The 21506-nt window shown below is 39.6% G+C and overlaps 1 protein-coding gene across 3 annotated transcripts in view; it reads left to right on the plus strand.

Annotated features, from left to right (window-relative positions):
* NUBPL (NUBP iron-sulfur cluster assembly factor, mitochondrial) overlaps positions 1-21506 on the plus strand; it is a 218021-nt gene that overhangs the window by 44408 nt on the left and 152107 nt on the right. For 2 of the 3 annotated variants that reach the window (XM_084875076.1, XM_084875077.1), the window contains one exon: positions 1756-1846. The exons of the other annotated variant lie outside the window; for it this stretch is intronic. In XM_084875076.1, coding sequence (XP_084731202.1) covers positions 1756-1846 — 91 coding nt within the window. The remainder of the gene's footprint in view (positions 1-1755; positions 1847-21506) is intronic. 3 annotated transcript variants of the gene reach the window in all.

Below are 21506 nucleotides of genomic sequence, written 5' to 3' on the forward strand. Positions count from 1 at the left end.
CTCATTGAATGGTTCTACAATTTGAAAGCTAATAAAATTCATTAAACCTAAATTTTATATACTACCATTCTATTAAAGGAAAGTGTCTTCCTGTTGTCTCATCTATAATAATAAAAGCCTAATATGCAAATTGACCGAAAGGCCAAACAGTGGAATGACTTGTCTGGATGACCGCACTATGATACCCACTGGTGCCATGCCAGCCAAAGAGGGTGCAATGTGATTGGTTGGGGGCCCCACCATTGTCCCATGATCGCCCGGCAGAGGGAGGCCCAGGACACTGACAGGTGGGCTCTGGTGGGTGGGTGGGGCCTCCCTCTGCTTGGCCATTGATCGTGGGGAGGGAGCATGAGAGGGAGCAGGTTGGGCTGAGGGACCCCCTCCTTCAGTGTATGAATTTCATGCACCGGGCCTCTATTTTATAAGAAGCTGAGATTTTTGATAGAGGTAGGTATTAATTCCTAATTCTTTTAATCTGGGAGTCACAAAGGGACATAGAATGGTTTTCTTAGAGCTTAAGTTGAGTGAGTATAAAGTTAAGGTTATAAATGTTGAATGTACTTTATTTTGTATATTTATAGAAACCAGACGGAAAGATTTAAAAAGTGATTTTGTGCCTGGAAATAGGTAGATAATATGGAAGATGAGTATTGTTTAATTAAAAAAGTTTTCATTTGAGAAGTTAAGAGAGATACAGGGAGAGAGTGAGGAGCATGTAAGTCTGGGTGAAACATAACTCAGTCATATAGTTTGCTAGTCCATGAGAAAAACCAATAACAGATTGATTTAATTTATCAAAGGAGAAAGGAGTGGGGAGAAGAATAAAAGACATATTTGGGAATAGTAAATTTTGTTTTCCTTTCTTTGGCTAAGCTGCTGATTAACTGGCAGCAAGTGAAGAGAACAATTAGGATATTCTATGCTTGGGCACCTCGATGGGTCATCAAAGAAAACAGTTTTAGTTGTTTATGAATCTCCAGAAGACCTTGAGTGTTTAACTGTGACTTACACCTGTGTCTCTGTATTATGTCTACCACTATCCTCCTTACCACTTCCATGCCAGATCTGTATCAGAATTTCTCACTTGCTTTAATTATGCTCTTGTTTCTGTGATTTCTTTTATAATTTTTGTATTCTTTGTTATGTTAGATGGCCTTTCCAAAAAGTTAATGCTAAATTTTCCTGGGGAATTGTTGGCCATATAATTATTACTTTAACATTGTGTGCATGTAGTTTGTTAAGTTCTTAGATCAGAAAGTCTCAGTCTGTGTGAGACTATAAGGGAAATGTAAACTGCAGAGTATGCAGTGGATTTCTCTGGTGAGTTCTCCAGTAAACCAACAAAATGTATTTGCTCATGCCGAAACCGTTTTGGCTCAGTGGTAGAGCGTCGGTCTGCGGACTAAAAGGTCCCAGGTTCGATTCCGGTCAAGGGCATGTACATTGGTTGCGGGCACATCCCCAGTAAGGGGGGGGGGTGGCGTTGCAAGAAGCGGCTGGTCGATGTTTCTCTCTCATCGACTTTTCTAGCTCTCTATCCCTCTCTCCTTCTCTCTGTAAAAAATCAATAAAATATATTTAAAAAAAATGTATTTGCTCAAAGCAATTTATACTCTTTTACCTTACTGTTGCTTTGAAATTTAGGTCATGAATTTGAAATATTTTATAAATTGTCTTTTCTATACGTAGATTTACTGTTATGTGCTTTATCATTGATGACGAATGGGAATACTGATAAATTATGTTTTCTTACAGTCAAAGGAGATTGGTTTGTTAGATGTCGATGTATATGGCCCATCAATTCCAAAGATGATGAATCTGAAAGGAAATCCAGAATTATCACAGAGTAAGTAAAGAGAGATAAATAGTATGATAATAGCTACTCAGGATAGTTTAGTAATTCTGAAATCAGATATGGAGCTAGGCTGCATGGGTTGAATTCCAGCTCTGTATAGGTTTACTTACTGTGTAGGTTTGAAGGTTTGAGTGAATTGTTTAATCCCTTTGTACCTTAACCCTATTTACCCTCCCCATATATAAAATAGGGTGAACAATTGCTGTGAGTAATCACTCAGTTACATAATTGCTGTAAGTGTAATGCATTTAATAGTGTCTGGCACATAGGAAGTGATCAAAAGTTAGCTCATCACTATTGATTCAAAGGAGAAAGGAGTGGGGAGAAGATTTTATATTAAATGTGTCGATATATGGGAGTATTTGAATAGAAAGTATGTATCTGTATTAGAAAAGATGAAAATTACTTTTTCTAATCAGATTTTTATCATATTTGTCTTAAATTATTTTTTATTTTAAACACTCAAAACATTAGTTTCTTTCCCCATTCTTCAGTACCATCAATAGGACAGAGTAATTTTTTTTGAGTAAATTTTTAATATTTACTATTTTTGTTATTATATGTTCTCATAAAGCTATCAAATATAAAGTTTTAAGAACAATAAATGCTATGATCCAAATGAAAAATTGAAATAACTAGTAATTTTTCTTGAAAAATGGTTTTAAGTGATATTAGTTTATTAACATTTATTTCTAATTATAATGAATATAAAATTGAATACCTTTTTGTTTCTTTTATTGGGCTTTTTATTTTCATGGATCTAGAACAAAATTACTGTATTTACTAAAGAGTATTTTTATGTGTGTTTATTTTTCCTCATTCAAAGTTAGCTATAGACATTATCTTCTATTTAAGATGCTTTTGTTTGAATTTTAGTTGCTAGAGTCAATTACAATGTTAAATTCTGGAAAATTATAAGACAATAAGGATTTTCCTTTTTAAAAAATGTATTCTTTATTGATTAAAGTATTCCATGTCTCCTTTTTCTCCCATTGACCTCTCCTGACCACTTCCACACACAGTACATGCTCTCACCTCCCTAGTATCTGTGTCCATTGGTTAGGCTTATATGCATGCATACAAGTCCTTTGGTTGATCTCTTTCCCCCCCCGAGGAACATCCCCCCCCCCCCCCACCTTTCCTTCCTTCCCTCTGAGGTTTGACAGTCTGTTAGATGCTTCTATGTCTCTGGATCTATTTTTGTTCATCCTTATTTTGTTTAGCATAATGCTCTCCATATTCATCTATGCTGTTGAGAATGTTAAGAGTTCCTTTTTTTTTTTTTTTTAATAGCAGTGTAGTATTCCATTGTGTAGATGTATCACAGTTTTCTAATCCACTCATCTGCTGATGGGTGGGTACTTAGGCTGTTTCCAAATCTTAGCTATTATAAATTGTGCTGCTATGAACATAGGGGTGCATAGTATATCCTTTCTGATTGGTGTTTCTGATTTCTTGGGATATATTCCTAGAAGTGGGATTACTGGGTCAAATGGGAGTTCCGTTTTTAATTTTTTGAGAAAATATGATTATTTTGCTACCTGTGGATTCCTCTAAAATTTTTATAGTTTCCTATCTTACATTTAAGTCTTTTATTTATTTTGAGTATATTTGTGTATGGTATAAGTTGGTGGTTTAGTTTCATTTTTGGCATGTATCTGTCCAGTTTTCCCAGCACCATTTATTGAAGAGATTGTCTTAACTACATTGTATGCTGTTACCTCTTTTGTCAAGTTTTAACTGAGCATAATGGCTTGGATTGATTTTGGGTTCTCTGTTCTGTTCCATTGGTCTATATGTCTGTTCTTGTGCTAGTATCGGGCAGTTTTGAGAATGGTGGTTTTGTAATACAGCTTGATATCTGATATTGAGATCCCTCCTACTTTGTTCTTCTTTCTCAGGATTGCTTTGGCTATTCTGGGTCTTTTTTATTCCATATTAATTTTTGGAGAGTTTGTTCTAGGTATGTGAAATATGCCGTTGATATTTTACTGGGGATTGCATTGAATTTATAGTTTGCTTTGGATAGAATAAGGATTTTTCTGCCGAGACTGGTTTGGCTCAATGGATAGAGCGTCAGCTTGGGGACTGAAGGGACCCGGGTTCGATTCCGGTCAAGGGCATGTACCTTGGTTGCGGGCATATCCCCAGTAGGGGGTGTGCAAGAGGCAGCTGATCGATCACTCTCTCATCGATGTTTCTAGCTCTCTATCTCTCTCCCTTCCTCTCTGTACAAAATCAATAAAATATATTTAAAAAAAAAAAAGAATAAGGATTTTTCTTAACATTTTGAAGGAAACTTGAAGATCTAATGATTACAAAATTGACCCTAGCAGTTTTATATTTTAAGATCCACTTAATTGTTTTCTTGTTTCATGAAAATATGCACTTACTAAAGCTAACCTATTCTAGTTTCTTTGTTCTTTGTCCTTTTAGTGGAATTCATACTTAGTTTGAAAATATGTGAATGAGCTGGGATGTCAAATTTTTCCAAAGAAATAATAGTGAATTTGCATATCTTAAGTGATAGACTCATTATGTCTGTTTCTTGATTAAAGTAATGTGAAAACTGCTGTATACAGCACATGAGTGATGGAAAAATGGAGCGCTTGGTATCAGTCTTTTCTTAAGTAGTTAGTCAGTCTCTGTTATCATAAATACTTGAAGCAAACTTTAATTTCTCTCTTTCTGTTTTACTGAAGCTGTAATCTTAAATTTAATTTTTGCAAATTGGCTGCCATTATATAAGCTTTCTAGTATAGATGAGCTACTGGAAATCTGAAAAGCTTAAAAAGAATACTTTGTGTGTTGACAAGCTGATTTTAAGTCCCCCAAGAAATAAACTGAACTATTAAGGCATTTAATTAAAGCAGGGTTGGGGAACCTTTTTCTACTAAAGGTCATCTGGATATTTATAACATCATTCGCAGATCATACAAAATTATCAACTTAAAAATTATTCTGCTATATTTATTCAAACATTTAATTAACTCACCCCTAATGCCTTGGCAGAGTCGGACCAAATGACTTCTCGAGCCTTATATGGCCTTTGTCCCAGACATTCCTCACTCTGGATTTAAAGGAATGTGGATTCTTTTTTCTAAGTTTTAAATTTTTATTTATTTCAGAGAGGACGGGAGAAGGAGAGAGAGATCGAAACATCAATGATGAGAGAGAATCATTGATCGGCTATCTCCTACACACCCCCTACTGGGTGGGATTGAGCCTGCAATCCAGGCACATGTTCTGACTGGGAATCTAACCATGAGTTCCTCCTGGTTCATAGGTAGATGTTCAACCACTGAGCCACACCAGCCAAGCAGAATGTGAATTCTTAAAAGCCCAGCTTCTAAATTATTTTTTGATTCTTAAATAAACTTGCCACCATTATACTAATTGGCATCATTTTAACATTTCTACATTTTATCATGTCAATATTTTCTTTTGTACTCTCTATTATAGCACATACAATCCAATATGAAAATATCTAATTAACATGGAAGAAAAGCTGTGAAAGCTTCTTAGGCTAAAAGTGTTTCTCTCAGCTTAAAATGACAATAGTGATTTGAATATGTTGTTTAAAAAATATATTTTTATTGATTTCAGAGAGGAAGGGAGAAAGAGAAGGAGACAGAAACATCAATGATGAGAGTGTCATTGATCTGCTGCCTGCTGCACATCTCACACTGGGGATTGAGCCTGAAACCCAGGCATATGCCCTCACTGGGAATCGAACTGAGACCTTCTGGTTCATAGGTCAATGCTCAACCACTGAGTTATGCCATTTGGGCAATTTATATATGTTTTTATACAAAATTGTGGGGATGGAAAATATAGCTAGTTTGTAAAAAGCATATTATACAAAAACCTCGACAGATTGACATCATAATGACTGCAAATGACCAATTGCCTTGGGAAATTAATGGACATTAGAATAAAATCCATGTGCAGTTGGGAAAATTATCATCTAAACAAGAAAGTACTTAAAAAAAAAAAAAAAAAAAAGAAGAACAAAGGAACAAATACCATTACTTGTCTTTTTTAACTTTCCAAGTAACACCATATTCAAATTTCATATTATATTATGGGCAAATTATACCCCCAGAAATTACTGAGTGGAAAAGTTTTTAACTGAAATTGCAAGTGAATAAGTCGTAATTGCACACAACGATGTGTTGCTGTATTTCACAAATGTAAATATTCTTTTTTTTGTGACCATGTTAAGGATTTTTACTAAGCTTTCTAAAATTATTTTTATTGGTAGAAATAGCTGCTTTCTTTCACAGTTTTGTGATGATAAATCATTTTCAGTACTTGTGAATTCATTACTACTTTGTTTTACTAAAGAATATCTTTTAATGTACTTAGCTAATAGAGTGGGGGAATGTTAAGGCCTGCGGAGAAAGGTTACTAAAATTGAAATATAAAGTAATTTTAATGAAGACTAGAGGCCTGATGCCCGAAATTCGTGCAAGAGTAGACCTTCCTTCCCTCGGCTGCTGGCACCAACTTCCCTCTGGCACCCATGAGCCGGGCGTCCCTCGCAGCACCGGCTTTGTCTGGAAGGAGATCCGGTCTAATTAGCATATTACACTTTTATTATTATAGATATCGTAGTACTTATTAAAGATTAAATGTGAGACTTTTTTTGAGTAAAATCCACTTGCCTTTTCTGTTGTTGGAGGATAGAAATTTTGAACTCATGACAATGTTCTGCTCTATCTATCTTAAGGCATTAAGCATTTTTCACATTTAGGAATTGTGTGTGGGCTTATGAGACAGAGAAATTGTGGGAAATCAGCTTGGGCAATTGACCTTTAATAGTAGCACTCAGCTACAGTTAGAACTGCAAAGAAGCAACTAAGATTTCTTAAAAGTAATTTAAATGCATAAAGAATGATAGTGAACTCTACTTATTTCTGAAGTCTTTTTGCTGTTTTCTTTCCAGGGAGTAGAATTAAGGGTGTTACTGAAGTTGTTGAGATGAATGATTAAATATTAATGCAGTGGAACTCTCAAAGCTTCTCATTTATAATTTGCTTCTTCTTGCCATTGTCCTGTGGACCCTTGGGTTTCATCTGATGCTACAGTTCCTCTGATTATCTCAGGGGAAGGTTCTTGGATGAATTCCATGATCATTGTGTTACAGGAATGACTTTTTCTTTGCTGCTTTCCTGAATTACTTTTATAACCGCTTTTATACCTAGAATATTAAAGACATGTGATATTCCTAACATGCGGATGGGTTGAAGGAATCTCAGAAAGTTGTTTTGGTTTGCTCCGGCTTTAGGTGCTTTTATCTTTGAAATATCTCAGAGATGAGGTCTATGTTCTGTGAAGAGTCCCATCACCCTCATTTATCAAAACAGAAGTCCCTCCTTCTTTCTACTTGGTTCATTGATTCTTGTATAGATCATTGAATAGACCTGAACTAAATATCTGTTAGTGTGGTAAAACCCTTTTCCTTTTCCTTTGACAATCCTGAGCTGAAGAATAGCTAGCTGTTTTTTTTTTTTGTTGTTGTTGTTTTTTTGTTTTTCAGTTTTACTTGATCTGCTGCAAACTATCTTAGTCAGAGGCTGCAGCAAGTGAAATCTCTAAAGGATGCTCTAATCACTGAACAACTAAATGTATCTTAGTAGCTACTCTCTGTTAATTTTGGTTTTCTTTCACAGGATAGCATCAAATAGTGTTGACTAGGTGTATCTGTATATATGTCAGGCCATACATTTTTATGTTTATGGTTAGCATCTGCCACAAGACAAGACTGATATTCTCCTATACCTCGTTCACATTTTGACTTATGTCTGAGGGCTAGCCTTAAGATGTGTAGATTAGTAGTATAGCACATTTGTAATGGGTCCATCTGTTAAGGCTATTTGTACTTCACATTTTTCTTTTAAAAACAAGTAATCATACTTTTTCCCCCCTTCATATTTCCTAACTTTTTGATGATTTTCAATGTTTTTCAAAATTATCAACACATTTTCAGTAACTTCTCTCAGATGAGAAAAATAAAAGAACTTACTGTTGTTAGGTAGTGAAAGGATTAGCTTGTAATTATATTTGTAATGCTCTGTTTTTATTTATGTGCCCTGCAAAACTTTTGCTTTTTAGAATATACCTCATTATTGTTGATTCACAGTTACTTTAATAAATTCACTAGGTACTTTAGAAACCCTTTGAGGGTACTTTACCAAAACATATACTGTTTTTTTTTTTTTTTTTTTTTTTAAATGTTAACAGAAAGTAAAGCATTTAAAAAGGAAAGTAGTTTGGTGAGTGTGTCAAATGAATTTTGAAAATGTAAGTGGGGAATATTCATCTATGAATTAGGAACCCTATAGGAAAAGGCAAGATACCATTAATAATAAAACTATATATATTATGAGGCATGGAGAGTTTTGCTGATCTAGAATTGGTAAGGCTAACTAGAGAGAGGAAAATTATACATGCTAACCCTTGAACCACAAGGGGGAAAAATGAAATAAGACATCTTTTTCACTTCTGGGCTTCTGCTTTAGGTTTTGTGTATTTGGTCTGAGTCTATACAGGTGATGGATTGAAATGACATAATTTTCATCAAGATTGGATAGATTTTGTATACCCATGTTCATAGCAGCATTGTTCACTGTAGCTATAATGTGGAAGCTACTTAATGTCCATGAATGGATGGATAGATAAGAAAATGTGGCATATACATACAATGTAATATTATTCAGCTTTGAAAAGGAAATTCTGACATATTCTGCAACATGGATGAACCAAGAGGACATTTTGCTAAGTGAAATAAGCTAGTCACAATAAAATAAAAATTGTATAATTTCTCTTAAAGTACTTAGAGTAGTCAGCTTTATTGTATGTTTGAGTGATGGTCAATCTGCATATTACTTTTATTAGATAGGATAGAGGCCTGGTGCATGGGTGGGCGCCAGCTGGTTTTTTCTGTCTTCCCTATTAAACAATACAGCATCCAGAGAGAGGAGTCTGTATTACTTGATTTGTTTCGTTAGTGCTTGGTACGTAGTGGATAATGCAGTAAAACCTAGTGGAATTCTACCTAATAAAAGAGTAATATGCAAATTAACCATCACTTGGCTCCACAAACCGAGTCACAGACACAGAAAATAGAATGGTGCTTGATGGGAACTGGGAGGAGGGAGAAATGGGGAATTATTGTTTAATAGGTATGGAGTTTCAGTTTTACGAAATGAAAAAAGTTATAGAGGTGGATGGTGGTAATAGTTGGATACCATTTTGTATGTATTTAATACCTCTGAGTTATACACTTAAAAAATAATTAAGATGGTAAATTTTATGTTTGTATATTTTACCACATTTGGGAAAAAAATACTAGCTAAATTTGCTCTAGAAATTTTACTAGTACTAGATATAACAACACAAGGTTTCTTTTTCTTTTTCTTTTTTTTAAAAATTATATTTTATTGATTTTTTTAAAGAGAGGAAGGGAGAGGGATAGAGAGTTAGAAACATCGATGAGAGAGAATAATCTATTAGCTGCCTCTTGCACACCCCCTATTGGGGATGTGCCCACAACCAAGGTATATGCCCTTGACCAGAATCGAACCCAGAACCCTTCAGTCCACAGGCTGACGCTCTATCCACTGAGCCAAACCGGTTTCGGCAACAACACAGGGTTTCTTAAGTACTATCTATGGTATTGACCCAGTGAATCAACTGTTCTTTAAAAGAGCAATCCTTACCAAACTGAGAGAAAATAGAATAGTGGTGTTTCATTGGGAGACCTAGTAAGCTTAGCTATAAGCCTTCTCTAATTTCCAGATTGGAAACTTAACTAACCTACAAATTGTTATGAATTATATCCTAAAATTATCCCATCTAATAGAAGAGTAATATGCAAATTGACCATCACTCCAACACACAAAATGGCTGCCCCCATGTGGACACAAGATGATTGACACAAGATGGCCAGCAGGGGAAGGCAATTGTGGGCTATCAGACCAGCAGGGGAGGGCAGTTAGGGCTGACTAGGCCATCAGGGGAGGCCAGTTGGGAGGGACCAGGCCTGTAAGGGAGGGCAGTTGGAGAAGGGATCAGGCCTGCAGGGGAGGGAAGTTTGGGGCTACCAGGCCTGCAGGGGAGGGCATTTGGGGGCAACCAAGCCTGCAGGAGAGGGCAGTTGGGGGGACTAGGCCTGCAAGGGAGGGCAGTTGGTGGTGACCATGCTGGCAAGGGAGGTCAGTTAGGGGTTACCGGGCCATCAGGAGAGGGCAGTTATGGATTACTAGGTCAGCAGGGGAGGGCAGTTGGGAGGAACCAGGCCTGCAGGGAAGGGCAGTTGGGGGTGACCAGGTTGTCAGGGGAGGGCAGTTAAGGGTGACCAGGCTGACTGGGGAGGGCAGTTAGGGGCAGTAGGGCCAGCAGGGGAGTGATCAGGCTGGCAGGCAGAAGCAGTTAGGGGCAATCGGGAAGGCAGGCAGGTGAGCGGTTGGGAGCCAGCAGTCCTGGATTGTGAGAGGGATGTCCGACTGCCCGTTTAGGTACGATCCCTCCAGGATCGGGGGTCCCAGATTTGAAAAGGTGTAGGCCGGGCTGAGGGATACTCCCTACCCCCCATACACAATATGGCTGCCCCCATGTGCTCAAAGATCCTGCCCCTATGTGGACACAAGATGGCCAACAGGGGAGGGCAGTTGTGGGTGATCAGGCCTGAAAGGAAGGGCAGTTGAAGGCAATCAACCCTGCAGGGGAGGGCAGTCAGGAGTGACCAGGTCGGCAGAGGAGGGAAGTTGGGGGCAAACGGGCTGGCAGGGGAGCAGTTAGACATCAATCAGGCTGGCATGGGAGTGATTAGGGGGTGATCAGGCTGGCAGGCAGAAGTGGTTAGGGACAATCAGGAAGCCAGGCAGGCGAGCAGTTGGAAGCCAGCAATCCTGGATTGTGAGAGAGATGTTCGACTGCCCATTTAGGTGGGATCAGGCCTAAACGGGCAGTCAGACATCCCTTGAGGGGTTCCAGATTGGAGAGAGTGCAGGCTGGGCTGAGGGACAACCCCCTTCCCCCTGTGCACGAATTTCGTGCACCAGGCCTCTAGTAAATGAATAAGCTTCCTGCCAAGTTTCTTTTACATTAGCTGCTTACTTTATTTTCTGCATTGGATATATGAGTAACTTACTTTTCAAACATAATGTACATATTTTTATGAATAATAAAGTTTTAAGACATCTCAGCAGTTAATTATTGTGATATATCTGTGTGGCTGTCTTATACTTACTTTTCATTTTTTAGGAAAAAAATAACCTTTATATAGCTAGTGATTTGACTTTTGAGAATTATCTTATATAATAAGAGCCTAATATGCAAATTATCCCCTTTGGTGGTTGGTTGACTGGGAAACTGGGACTTTGACCACTTGCTATGTCATGTGCTGACCACCAGGGGGCAGTGAAGTACATGGTGGGAGTCAGCGACATGATGCTGGCAGCAACAGTAGTGGAGGCACTGCTGGCCCCAATGGGCCCCAACAGGCGCGGGACTGTGGCGAGATGGTGGAGCAAGTGAGCAGGCAGCACCAGGCCAAGGCGGGTGCGGGCACCCATTCTCTTCCCATCCCCCGATCACCCAGCAGACAGCGACCAGCAGTGGTGGGGGGCAGGGCTGCTGCCCAGCTCCCAGGTGCTGAGGGAGCCCGTAGGTGTGCCAGGCCCTCATTGATCACCCCACAAGCGGATAGTAGAGCAGGTGAGGGGGTGGCACCAGGCCAAGGTGGGGTGCCAGGTGGGGCTGCGAGGCTGGGGGCGGGAGCTGGGACCTGATCTATGCAGCCCACCCCCAGGGCCCCACCCATACACAAATTCGTGCACTGGCCCTCTAGTGTTACATAAAATGAAATGATTGCTTACGTGTCAATATGATGGGACTGTGCCAGTCTTGCCTCATGTCGTAACTTTGAAATGTTGAGCATTGCTCTGCTTCCTTATAACAAGTAGTGTCTTGTAGGATATGAATCTGAGCCATGGTGGGAAATACAGCTCTGAGACTATCAACAACCTGGACAAAGAGAAGAATTAGTAGCTCAGCATACTCATCATTCTTTCCTTAGACCATTCTCATTGCCAAGCTAAAATAGTACATGGATACTTACAGGAAGATCTTATTTGAGACCATTTATTCTGGAAAGTGGTGTTTGTAATGGGTTCAGAGAAGTAGTTTGTGAGGAAGCAGTGGCAGTAGGGTTTTGATTTTGGTCTGCTGTCTCTGAGGTCTTTCAGTTAAGGAAAATAAAGCAGAAACAGCAGCTTGCATTTTAATGGGCTTTGGGATTTCCCTTGCAATATACAGACCACATACTTTTTTGAAGTGGTAGAATGTCTTCAGCTGGGTTTCTGAGAAAGCAGCACTCTTCAAACTACTAATTAGTGTATTAGGCAGTGCAGAACTGGACTGAGGAAGGAGAAGAGGAAGAAGAGCCAATATAAAATGTGTTAACAAGCTGTTTGTTAAATGTGACAGATTGCTTGACTGCATGGGACTAGATAAACTCAATCTCAGGACAGCCTATCTGGGAGAAAAGGGGAAGAATTTACCCGCTGGACAAAGGCTCACCTCAGGAAGTATTAACTCCAAGTTCTGTAGGAGTGGTTCCGGGCAGAGTCCTATGGAGTCTGGTGGTGTCCATACTTTGGCGTCAATATGGGAGGTGAGAAGCACACAGCATCTGGGCCTGAAGTGAGGCTGGTCAGGTAGCTCCTCTGTGACATTGGTCAGAGCCCATATGGAGCTGGTTGTCACAGTGCGGGCCAAAATATGAGATGAGTGAGGCTTCTGATACATGGACGTGGAAGTAGAAAGCGGAGCATCAAAGTCTACATCTAAAAATTTGGCCTCCTTATGATTGAGGTTTATGGGGGGCATGTAATGCTGGTCAGTTGTAAATATTGGGGATTGGGACTCTAATGTAAGGTCTAAGTTTTAACTGATGGTTATATGAGATAAAGACAGATCCATCTGTAAGCCAGTTTATTATTTCAAACAAGTAACTGCATAATTTGATACTGCGTATTGAACATTTGACCCAGAAGCCTCACAATAAACAAGAATGTTTTTGTTGCCAGATTTGGGCAAGAATAGTAACTGAAAATTGAAATATGTCTTAGTTATCAGGAGGACCTGAATTCAGTTTGGATATATTAATAGGCGCCATGGTCATTGTAAGAACATTTGGGGCTCATAAAAAATAAATATCACAAATTCTGTGGCTGATAAAGGACACACACACACACACACACACACACACACACACACACATTCAAGTAAAGCATCTTTTAAAAAAATTTCCCTGCCTGCAACTTAACTAGTTAATACAGGTTTAAAAAAATGGCTACTGTTAAATGATGCCTCTTAAATTTTTTTTTTTTAATTGGTTTCAGAGAGGAAAGGAGAGGGAGAGAGAGAGAGAGAGAAACATCAATGATAAGAGAGGATCATTGATTGGCTGCCTCCTGCACAACACCTACTAGGGATAGAGCCCCAGACCCAGGCATGTGCCCTTGACTGGAATCAAACCAAGACCTTTCAGTCCACAGGTTGACGCTCTATCCACAGAGCCAAACCGGCTAGGGCTAAATGATGACCTTTTAAACCTTATTTTAAAATTAGTGATTGTATCAAAAGTGAAATGTTGAAGGAGGTATTATTTCCATTTATTTAGCAAACATTAAGTATCTTTTGTGTAGTTAGTAGACTTAAATACTTGGTTCTTGGCTATCAGATCAAGGAAGATTTCCCCCCCCCCCCTTCATTAAACTTTATTTAAATGGGTCTCAGAATTCTGTGACAGATTTTTGGTCAAGTTGTTTCCATTAACAAATATTAATTTAAAAAAATTAAATTAAAAACTGACACACAAAAAACCCCCAAAGGGTTCACAAAACATCCTCCTTTCCAGATTCTGAAGGTTTTATGCTACAATGTAACCATTAACTTGTCTTTTACTATTAAATTTACATGGCTGATTGAGACACACAGCTCTGAGACCGTTCTTCCACCCTGATTAAGACTGCAGTGGTAGGTATTGGGGATAATATTCACTTAGTCTCCTGAACTTTCTTGGGCAGACTGGGTGACTGCCAGCTCCAATTGCCTTCTTGACCACTTTTCTGATGACACCTACTGCAGCTGTTCATCTCATGTCAGGAACAACAAAACAGCCAGAAGAGGATAGTCAGAGAAGCTCTCAACACACATTGGCTTCAATGGTATCAACAATGGAAGCATCACAGGGTTTTAAGAACTTTGGGCTTTCTTGCAGCTTTTTCTCAGAATGACAAATTTCTCCTTCAGCTTAGCAAATTTACAAGCAGTATGAGTTGGGAGACAATCCAGCACAGGTGCACAGCCAAGCACTGATTTGGCCTGGATGGTTCAATATAATTACCTGAGCTATGAAGCCAGCTGCTTTCATTGGTGGGTCTTCTTCTTCTTCTTCCTTCCTTCTTCCTTCTTCCTTCTTCCTTCTTTCTTCTTTCTTCTTCTTTCTTTCTTTTTTTTTTTTTTTTTCATTGGTGGGTCATTTTTGCTATCACCAGCCACATTACCACAACAAACATCTTTGACATGTTCTTGACATTAAAGCCCATATTGTCCCCAGAAAGTACTTCACTCAGAGCTTCATGGTGCATTTCAACAGATTCAAATAAGATTTGATCTCTGCTCTTGGGAGCTTATAGTAAGACACACTAGCTGATGATCATAAGCATAAGTAAATTCTGTAATAGAAGTGTAAGTGTGGTTCTTTGTGAACCCAGAGATGGTGACTCTAATCAAACTGGGAGCTTGGAGAAGGCTTCCTGGAGGAGGAGATTTTTGAGTCAAGTTTTGAAAAATGATGAGCCAGGAGTTTGTTGTAAGAAGGTGATTGAAAACGAAGAGGACAGTGTAGGCAGAGGGAATATCTTGTGTTAAAAGCTTGCAGAATGCAGGTGGTTTGGCATGGCAGAACTGAAGAATCTGTGTGGGTGAGTTACAAGAGTAAGACTAGGGCCAGAAATGTAGGTGAGTGTCCTGTCACAAATGCCATCTTGTGCTTGTTTGGGGAGCTGAAGTGTAATTCAAAGGCTATGAGAAGCTATGGTGGATTTTAGGGAGAGGAGTGACACCATCAGTTTTGCATTCTTGGAAGATCACTTTGGCAAATTGTGGAGGAAAGGTAATAGAACCAGATGGAAAGTAGGGCCAGTTTAGGATGCTGTTACAGTGATCCAGGTGAGATGTAAATAGGCCTGATTTAAGCCTGTGGCAGATAGAAATGAAGACTAAGGGACCAATTGAGAGGTATTAAATATATTGAACAAATAGGGTTTAATAATTCATTGAATATGAATTGGGAAAAAGGTCTATAGGATGGCTCCTGATTTCTGGATTGAGTGACTATGTATATATTTGTGTCATTCATCAAGATGGATCAGATAGGAAAAATTTTAAGAAAAACAGTGATGAGTTAAAGTTTATGTTGAATTTGATGTCCAGAGTTAGTCAAGAATTAATTGGAATGTATTGAGAGTTCAGAAGAGAACTATGGGCTAAAGATACAGATTTGGGAGTTAGCAGTATATGTATAGATGATAGTGAACTTCTTCATTTAGATCAGTGATACTCAACTAGGATTGATATTGCCTTCCAGGACTCATTTAAAAAAAAGTTTATTAATTTTTTTACAGAGAGGAAGGGGGAGAGAGAGAGCTAGAAACATCGATGAGAGAGAGAGTCATCGATCAGTTGCCTCTTGCACACCCCCCACTGGGGATATGCCCGCAACCAAGGTACATGCCCCCTGACCGGAATCGAACCCAGGACCCTTCAGTCCGCAGGCTGACGCTCTATCCGCTGAGCCAAACCGGTTTTGGCAACAGGACTCATTTGGTAATAACTAGAGACATTTTTGATTGTCCACTGGGGGATCTACTGGGCAGACACCAGGGATGCTGCTAAATACCCTACAATGCACAAGACATCCCTCTACAACAAATTATTGTCTGGTCCAAAATATCAGTTATGCTGCGGCTGAGTAATCCTGTTTTAGATCATGTAACACAAATGAATGTCAAAGGGAGTCAGATTTAGGACTGAGGATGGAGTTTGGAAAATAACCTAAGATGATAAAATGATAAGATAAAGCATGAGAAGGGGTGACCAGAGAAGTATGGAGAAGACAAAAAAAAAAAAAAAAAAAAAAATTGGACCCTGGAAACCACAATGGAATTTTAGGGGAAAGTGGTCAACATTTTCAGAGTGGCTAAATAAGATAAGAATTGAAAATTTTATTTTACATTTAACAATATGTCCAGGTTTTCAATTTATGAACTACTCTTTTGAAGACACTGTATACAACTTGGCACCAAAGTATAATACTTGAATATGATACTTGAATAGTGAAGGCAATATGAAAGATAAGTGAGATTGAGGTGGGGGGGAGGGGAGAGAGATATCAGTTTGCTTTCCATATGTGTCCCAACCAGGGATAAAACCTGCAACCCAAGTATGTACTCTGACCAGGAATCAAATGAGCAAATGTTTGGTGCACAGAACAACACTCAACTAAGTGAGCCACTCCAGTTGGGTGAGGATTCCTAATTTAGATGTTAAATCTTACTCTACTCATGTTCAACTTCTGAGTGTTTCTCTTTTTAGCATGATATGGTATAGTAGTTCTCAAACTTTTTGGTCTCTGGAGCCTTTTCTGCACTTAAATATTATTGGGGTCCCAAACATCTGCTGCCAGTGTAGGTTATATTTTCCAATATTTACCAAATTAAAACTGAAAAATTAAAAAAACTTATTTATTAATTTATTAAAAGTAATAACAAACTTACAAACTTGTTAATATAAATAACACTTTAATGAAAAGTAACTATTTTATAAAGTAAAAAATTAGTAAAAAGAGTGGTTTTACATTTTTTTAAAGTCGTTTTAATGTCTGGCTTAATAGGAAACTTAGATTTCCATCTCTACTTTTACATTCAGTCTGTTGCAATATTTTTTTTTGGTTGAATATATGAGGAAAATCCAGCCTCACACCGATATATAGTTGAAAAAAGGGAAGGATATTTTTTATAGCCACTTCAAATAAGTGTGGATTTTCTTTGATACTACACCAAAAATTGACAGATGGTAGTTTCTTAAAGCATACTTGCAGTATATAATATGAGACCATATCAGTGAACTTTTCACAGTCTGTTATATTAAAATCTTTGGTCTAACTTAGGACATTGAATTGGATTTTTTAACAGCATGCATTGGACATTTAGAAAATATTAGTTTATTGATTTATGCTGATTTTCCAAATATTTACACATTTCATTTTATAATAAAAATTCACTTGTTAATACTATATTATTACTGATCTTATCTGACAATTATTTGAATATTGGGAAGCTGTCAAACTCATACTGGCCAGATATAAATGTTCCAAAAATTCTAATTTTACATGAAAGCTTTTTGTCATAGGCAACAAATATTGTCAGTTGTGTTATTTTTACTGTCAGGTTTATTTCATTTTTATGCCACATACCCAAATCTGACGAGCCTTCATTTGTCTTATCAGTTTGTCTTTCAAGTAAAAATGGTATTTCAAGGAAAATGCATCTAGTTTAGCTCACAACTCAATCATGCAAGTGCTTTCCCTTGAAATGGAATTATAACTCATTGTGCAGTAGGGTGCTTTATATGCACGTCCCCTTTTTGTCACAAAATGTAAAAAAAGACATATACTCAAGGGTCAAGACTTAATAAGGTAAGTAAATTTTACTACTTCATCCAGGACATTCTTCAGTGAAGCTAATATTTATTTCTACTATAGTTCATGGTGGGTAGAAATATGATGACCACTAAGTAGTACAGTTTGGTGCCACTGCCTTCATTTGTGCTCAGGTGCCAGCAGTTTTACCATCCATTGCTTTTGGGCTTGCATCAGCATAAACGTCAACCCAGTGAAAAGCCAAATAATATCTTAGTATTTTTTTAATGAAAATAGTGTTACCCTCTTGGATCATTGGAAAGGTTCTTGGGGATTTTTTAGAGGACTAGAAACTGGACTTGGAGAACTGGTTTAATGGAAAGTTCTTTAACCAGAAGTCAGAAGTTTTGCTTTTTAATTTAATAATGCTTATTATGAATTTCAGGAAATTATTGACTTCACTTTTTTCTTCCTTTTTTAAAGTCATGTGGAAGTGAGTGCTTTATAAATAGTTTGTATCTAAATTCTGGAAATATTATTTTCGCGGTGGCACCTTGTAAACAAGGCTTGTAAAGTAGATTTTTTTCTTTTTTCTTTTTATTTTCTTTACTATACTTGACATAACAGTGCTTGGAGTTGAAAATCTGTTCTTGAAAAACTTCTAAATATTTTTTCCAAAATATAATACTTGAATATGATAATCATTAACACAGATATTGCAGTCATGTTGGAACATAGACTATAAAATTCAAAAGTTGTCTTTAAGCTTCTTGGATTTTGATTAACAAACACTTAGAAATGACAGTATAATGCATTTTATACTATCACATAATTGGTTTGAGTGATATCTAATATAGGAGCAAGAGAGGGCATGATTAAGGGCTGGGGAATTAGACAATAGCTCCATGAATTTGATAGAAACTAATGGACCTTAATGGAAATGGGGAAATGCTGTGTGCCACAGTGCAAAGAGAACATGTACTCCTCAGTTAAGCATTTCCCTTCTCAAACAAGTATTCCCAGTTTCATTCTTACATTCTCTCTTCCTTTTCTGTGGTTGAGAACATAGTTTACCTGTACTTCTTTTCTGTGGACCACTCTGAGTCCTGTGATTTGTGCTGCTATTAAGACAGTGTGATGAGGTGGAAAGATTGTGGGCTTTGGACTCAGACTGACCCAACCCCCAATTCTGATGGCACCATTGACTGCTGTGTTCTTGTGGTCAAGTTCCAGAATTTTGAAGGCAATATGAAAAATAAGTGAGGTAAAGGTTCTCAATAAATGTTTCCCCCCATTATTATAAGTAGTCAATAGCAACAGAGAACACATTAATTATAACATACTGTGATGAATTTATGTTAGACTGGAAGAGCAAAAGACACTACAAGGAGAGTAGTAAGGTAGAGTGGTTACCATGGGATTTAGAATCTCAGAGACTTGCCATCAAATTTTGACCGTAACCTATGTATTGCCTTTGTTTACTTTGAGTAAGTTGACTTAAACTCTCCAAAACTTAATTTATCCTACCTAATAAAAGAATAATGTGCAAATTAACCATCACTCTGCTACACCCACAAGCCATGCTCACCAGTCACGCCCACCAACCAATCAGAGCGAGTATGCAAATAAACCCAACCAAGATGGCTATAGCCACAGAGAGCAGGAGGGAGGCTTGGATTTCCCAGGCAATGGAAGAAGCCAAGCTTTCCGCCTGCCCTAGCCAGCCTAAGCCTCCACTCAAGGCTACAGAGTTTCAATTATAGAAGGTAAACAAATCCAAACAGAAATGGCTGCCACCACAGAGGAAGCAGGAGGCTTGGCTCCACTCCAGGCTACAAAGTTTCAATTGTAGAAGGTAAATAAATTCCAGATACCAGGGCCTCTGCTTGGGTCGCCATTGGTCGTGGCCAACCTGCAAACCACCACAAGCCCCTCGCTCAGGCCGCCCCATGCCCCAAAGTAACCCCCACCCTGATCCAGGACACCTTTCAGGGCAAACCAGCTGGCCCCCACCCATGCACCAGGCCTGTATCCTATCTAATAAAAGGGTAATATGCAGATTGACCATCATTCCAACACATAATATGGCTGCCCCCATGTGGTCAAAGATCCTGCCCCATATGAATACAAGATGGCCACCACAAGATGACCAGCAGGGGAGGGCAGTTGGGAGGCACTAGGCCTGCAAGGGAGGGCAGTTGAGAAGGATCAGGCCTGTAAGGAAGGGCATTTGAAGGTGATCAACCCTGCAGGAGGGCAGTTAGGGGTGACCAGGCTGGCAGAGGAGGGAAGTTTGGGGCAAACAGTCTGGCAGGGGAGCAGGTAGACATCAATCAGGCATGGGAGTGGTTAGGGAGTGATCAGGCTGGATCGGGCCTAAACGGGCAGCCAGACATCCTTTGAGAGGTCCCGGATTGGAGAGGGTGCAGGCTGGGCTAAGGGATACCCCCTCACCCCCCGGTCCCGGGCACGAATTTTATGCACCGGGCCTCTAGTGTATATAGTAAACTAGAGACTGAGTGCACGAAATTTGTGCAGGGGGAGTGGGTGTGTCCCTCAGCTCAGCCTGCATCCTCTCCAATCAGGGACATCCCTCTCACAATCTAAGATTGCTGCTCCCAACCATTCACCTGCCTGCCTACCTGATTGCCCCTAACCGCTTCTACCTGCCAGCCTGATCACTCCATAACTACTCACCTGCCAGCCTGATTGATGCCTAACTGCTTCCCTACCAGCCCAATCGCCCCTAACTGCCCTCCTCTGTTGGCCTGGTTGCCCCTAACTGTTCTCCCCTGCAGACCTGGTTACCCCCAACTGCCTTGCTGGCCTGGTCACCCCTAACTGCCCTCCCCTGCTGGCCTGTTCACCCTAACTGCCCTCCCCTGCCGCCCTGGTCACCCCTAACTGCTCTCCCCTGCAGGCATGGTTCCCCAACTGCCCTCCTTTGCAGGCCTTGTCCCTCCCTACTGCCCTCCCCTGCCAACCTGGTCACCCCTAACTGCTCTCTCCTGCTGGCCTGCCTCCCTCCCCTAACAGCCTTCTCCTGCAGGCCTGGTCCTCCACAATTGCCCTCCCCTGCAGGCCTGGTCCCCCCAATTGCCCTCCCCTGCAGGCCTGGGTCCTCCCCTATAGGCATTGTCAACTCCAACTGCCCTCCTCTGCCGGCCCCGTCACCCCTAACTGTCCACCCTTGCAGGCCTGGTCCCTCCCAATTGCCCTCTCCTGCTGGCCTGATTGCCCACAACTGCCCTCCCCTGCAGCCCATCTTGTGGCAGCCATCTTGTCTGTTGGCGTGCATCTTGCATATCACTCTTTTATTAGGTAGGATGGGAATAGTTTTAGGAAGATAGTCAGCAAGGTCTCCCAAGTATTTGCTTCTTCTTTAATTGAATATGATTTTGTTCAGCTACAATTATCCTGAATGTCTTGACATTGCCCAGTTCAAGAGGTCATCCATGTATAAAAAAATTTTCTAAGATGTTTACTATCAGGCCCTTCACAGAAAAAGTTTGCCAATTCCTGTCAGATGCAATTAAGTTACTTGGAGTCAGTTTTATTCTCCTGAGGCTTACTTAAATTTTGGGTGGTCCTGAGCAGCCTTTAGCCAAGTGCTAATTTATCCGAATACTAGACATCACGTTTCTAAGAGCTCTCCCATGTGTTATGAGATCTTTCCTCCCAGGTTACATAAAAACTATTTCCAGCTGTGGGCAGTCTTCCAGAACTCTCCATCGATTCTTTCCCTAGTTCCAGGTGGTTCCTGCCACCATGTGCAGATGAGTACTCATCCAAAGACTCCACAGGCCACTTCTCCAGTTCTCTTGGAGTTCTCTCTCTGCATTGCTCCCTCTTATCTGATATTCTGTACCATCACCTCTCACTGCCTCGGCTTCTCCTAACTCTGATTCTGCTTTCTCAGCTCAGTAAGGTTCCTGG

This window comes from Pipistrellus hanaki (assembly GCF_964339955.1).
Source record: "Pipistrellus hanaki genome assembly, chromosome: 1".
NCBI classification, from domain to species: domain Eukaryota; kingdom Metazoa; phylum Chordata; class Mammalia; order Chiroptera; family Vespertilionidae; genus Pipistrellus; species Pipistrellus hanaki.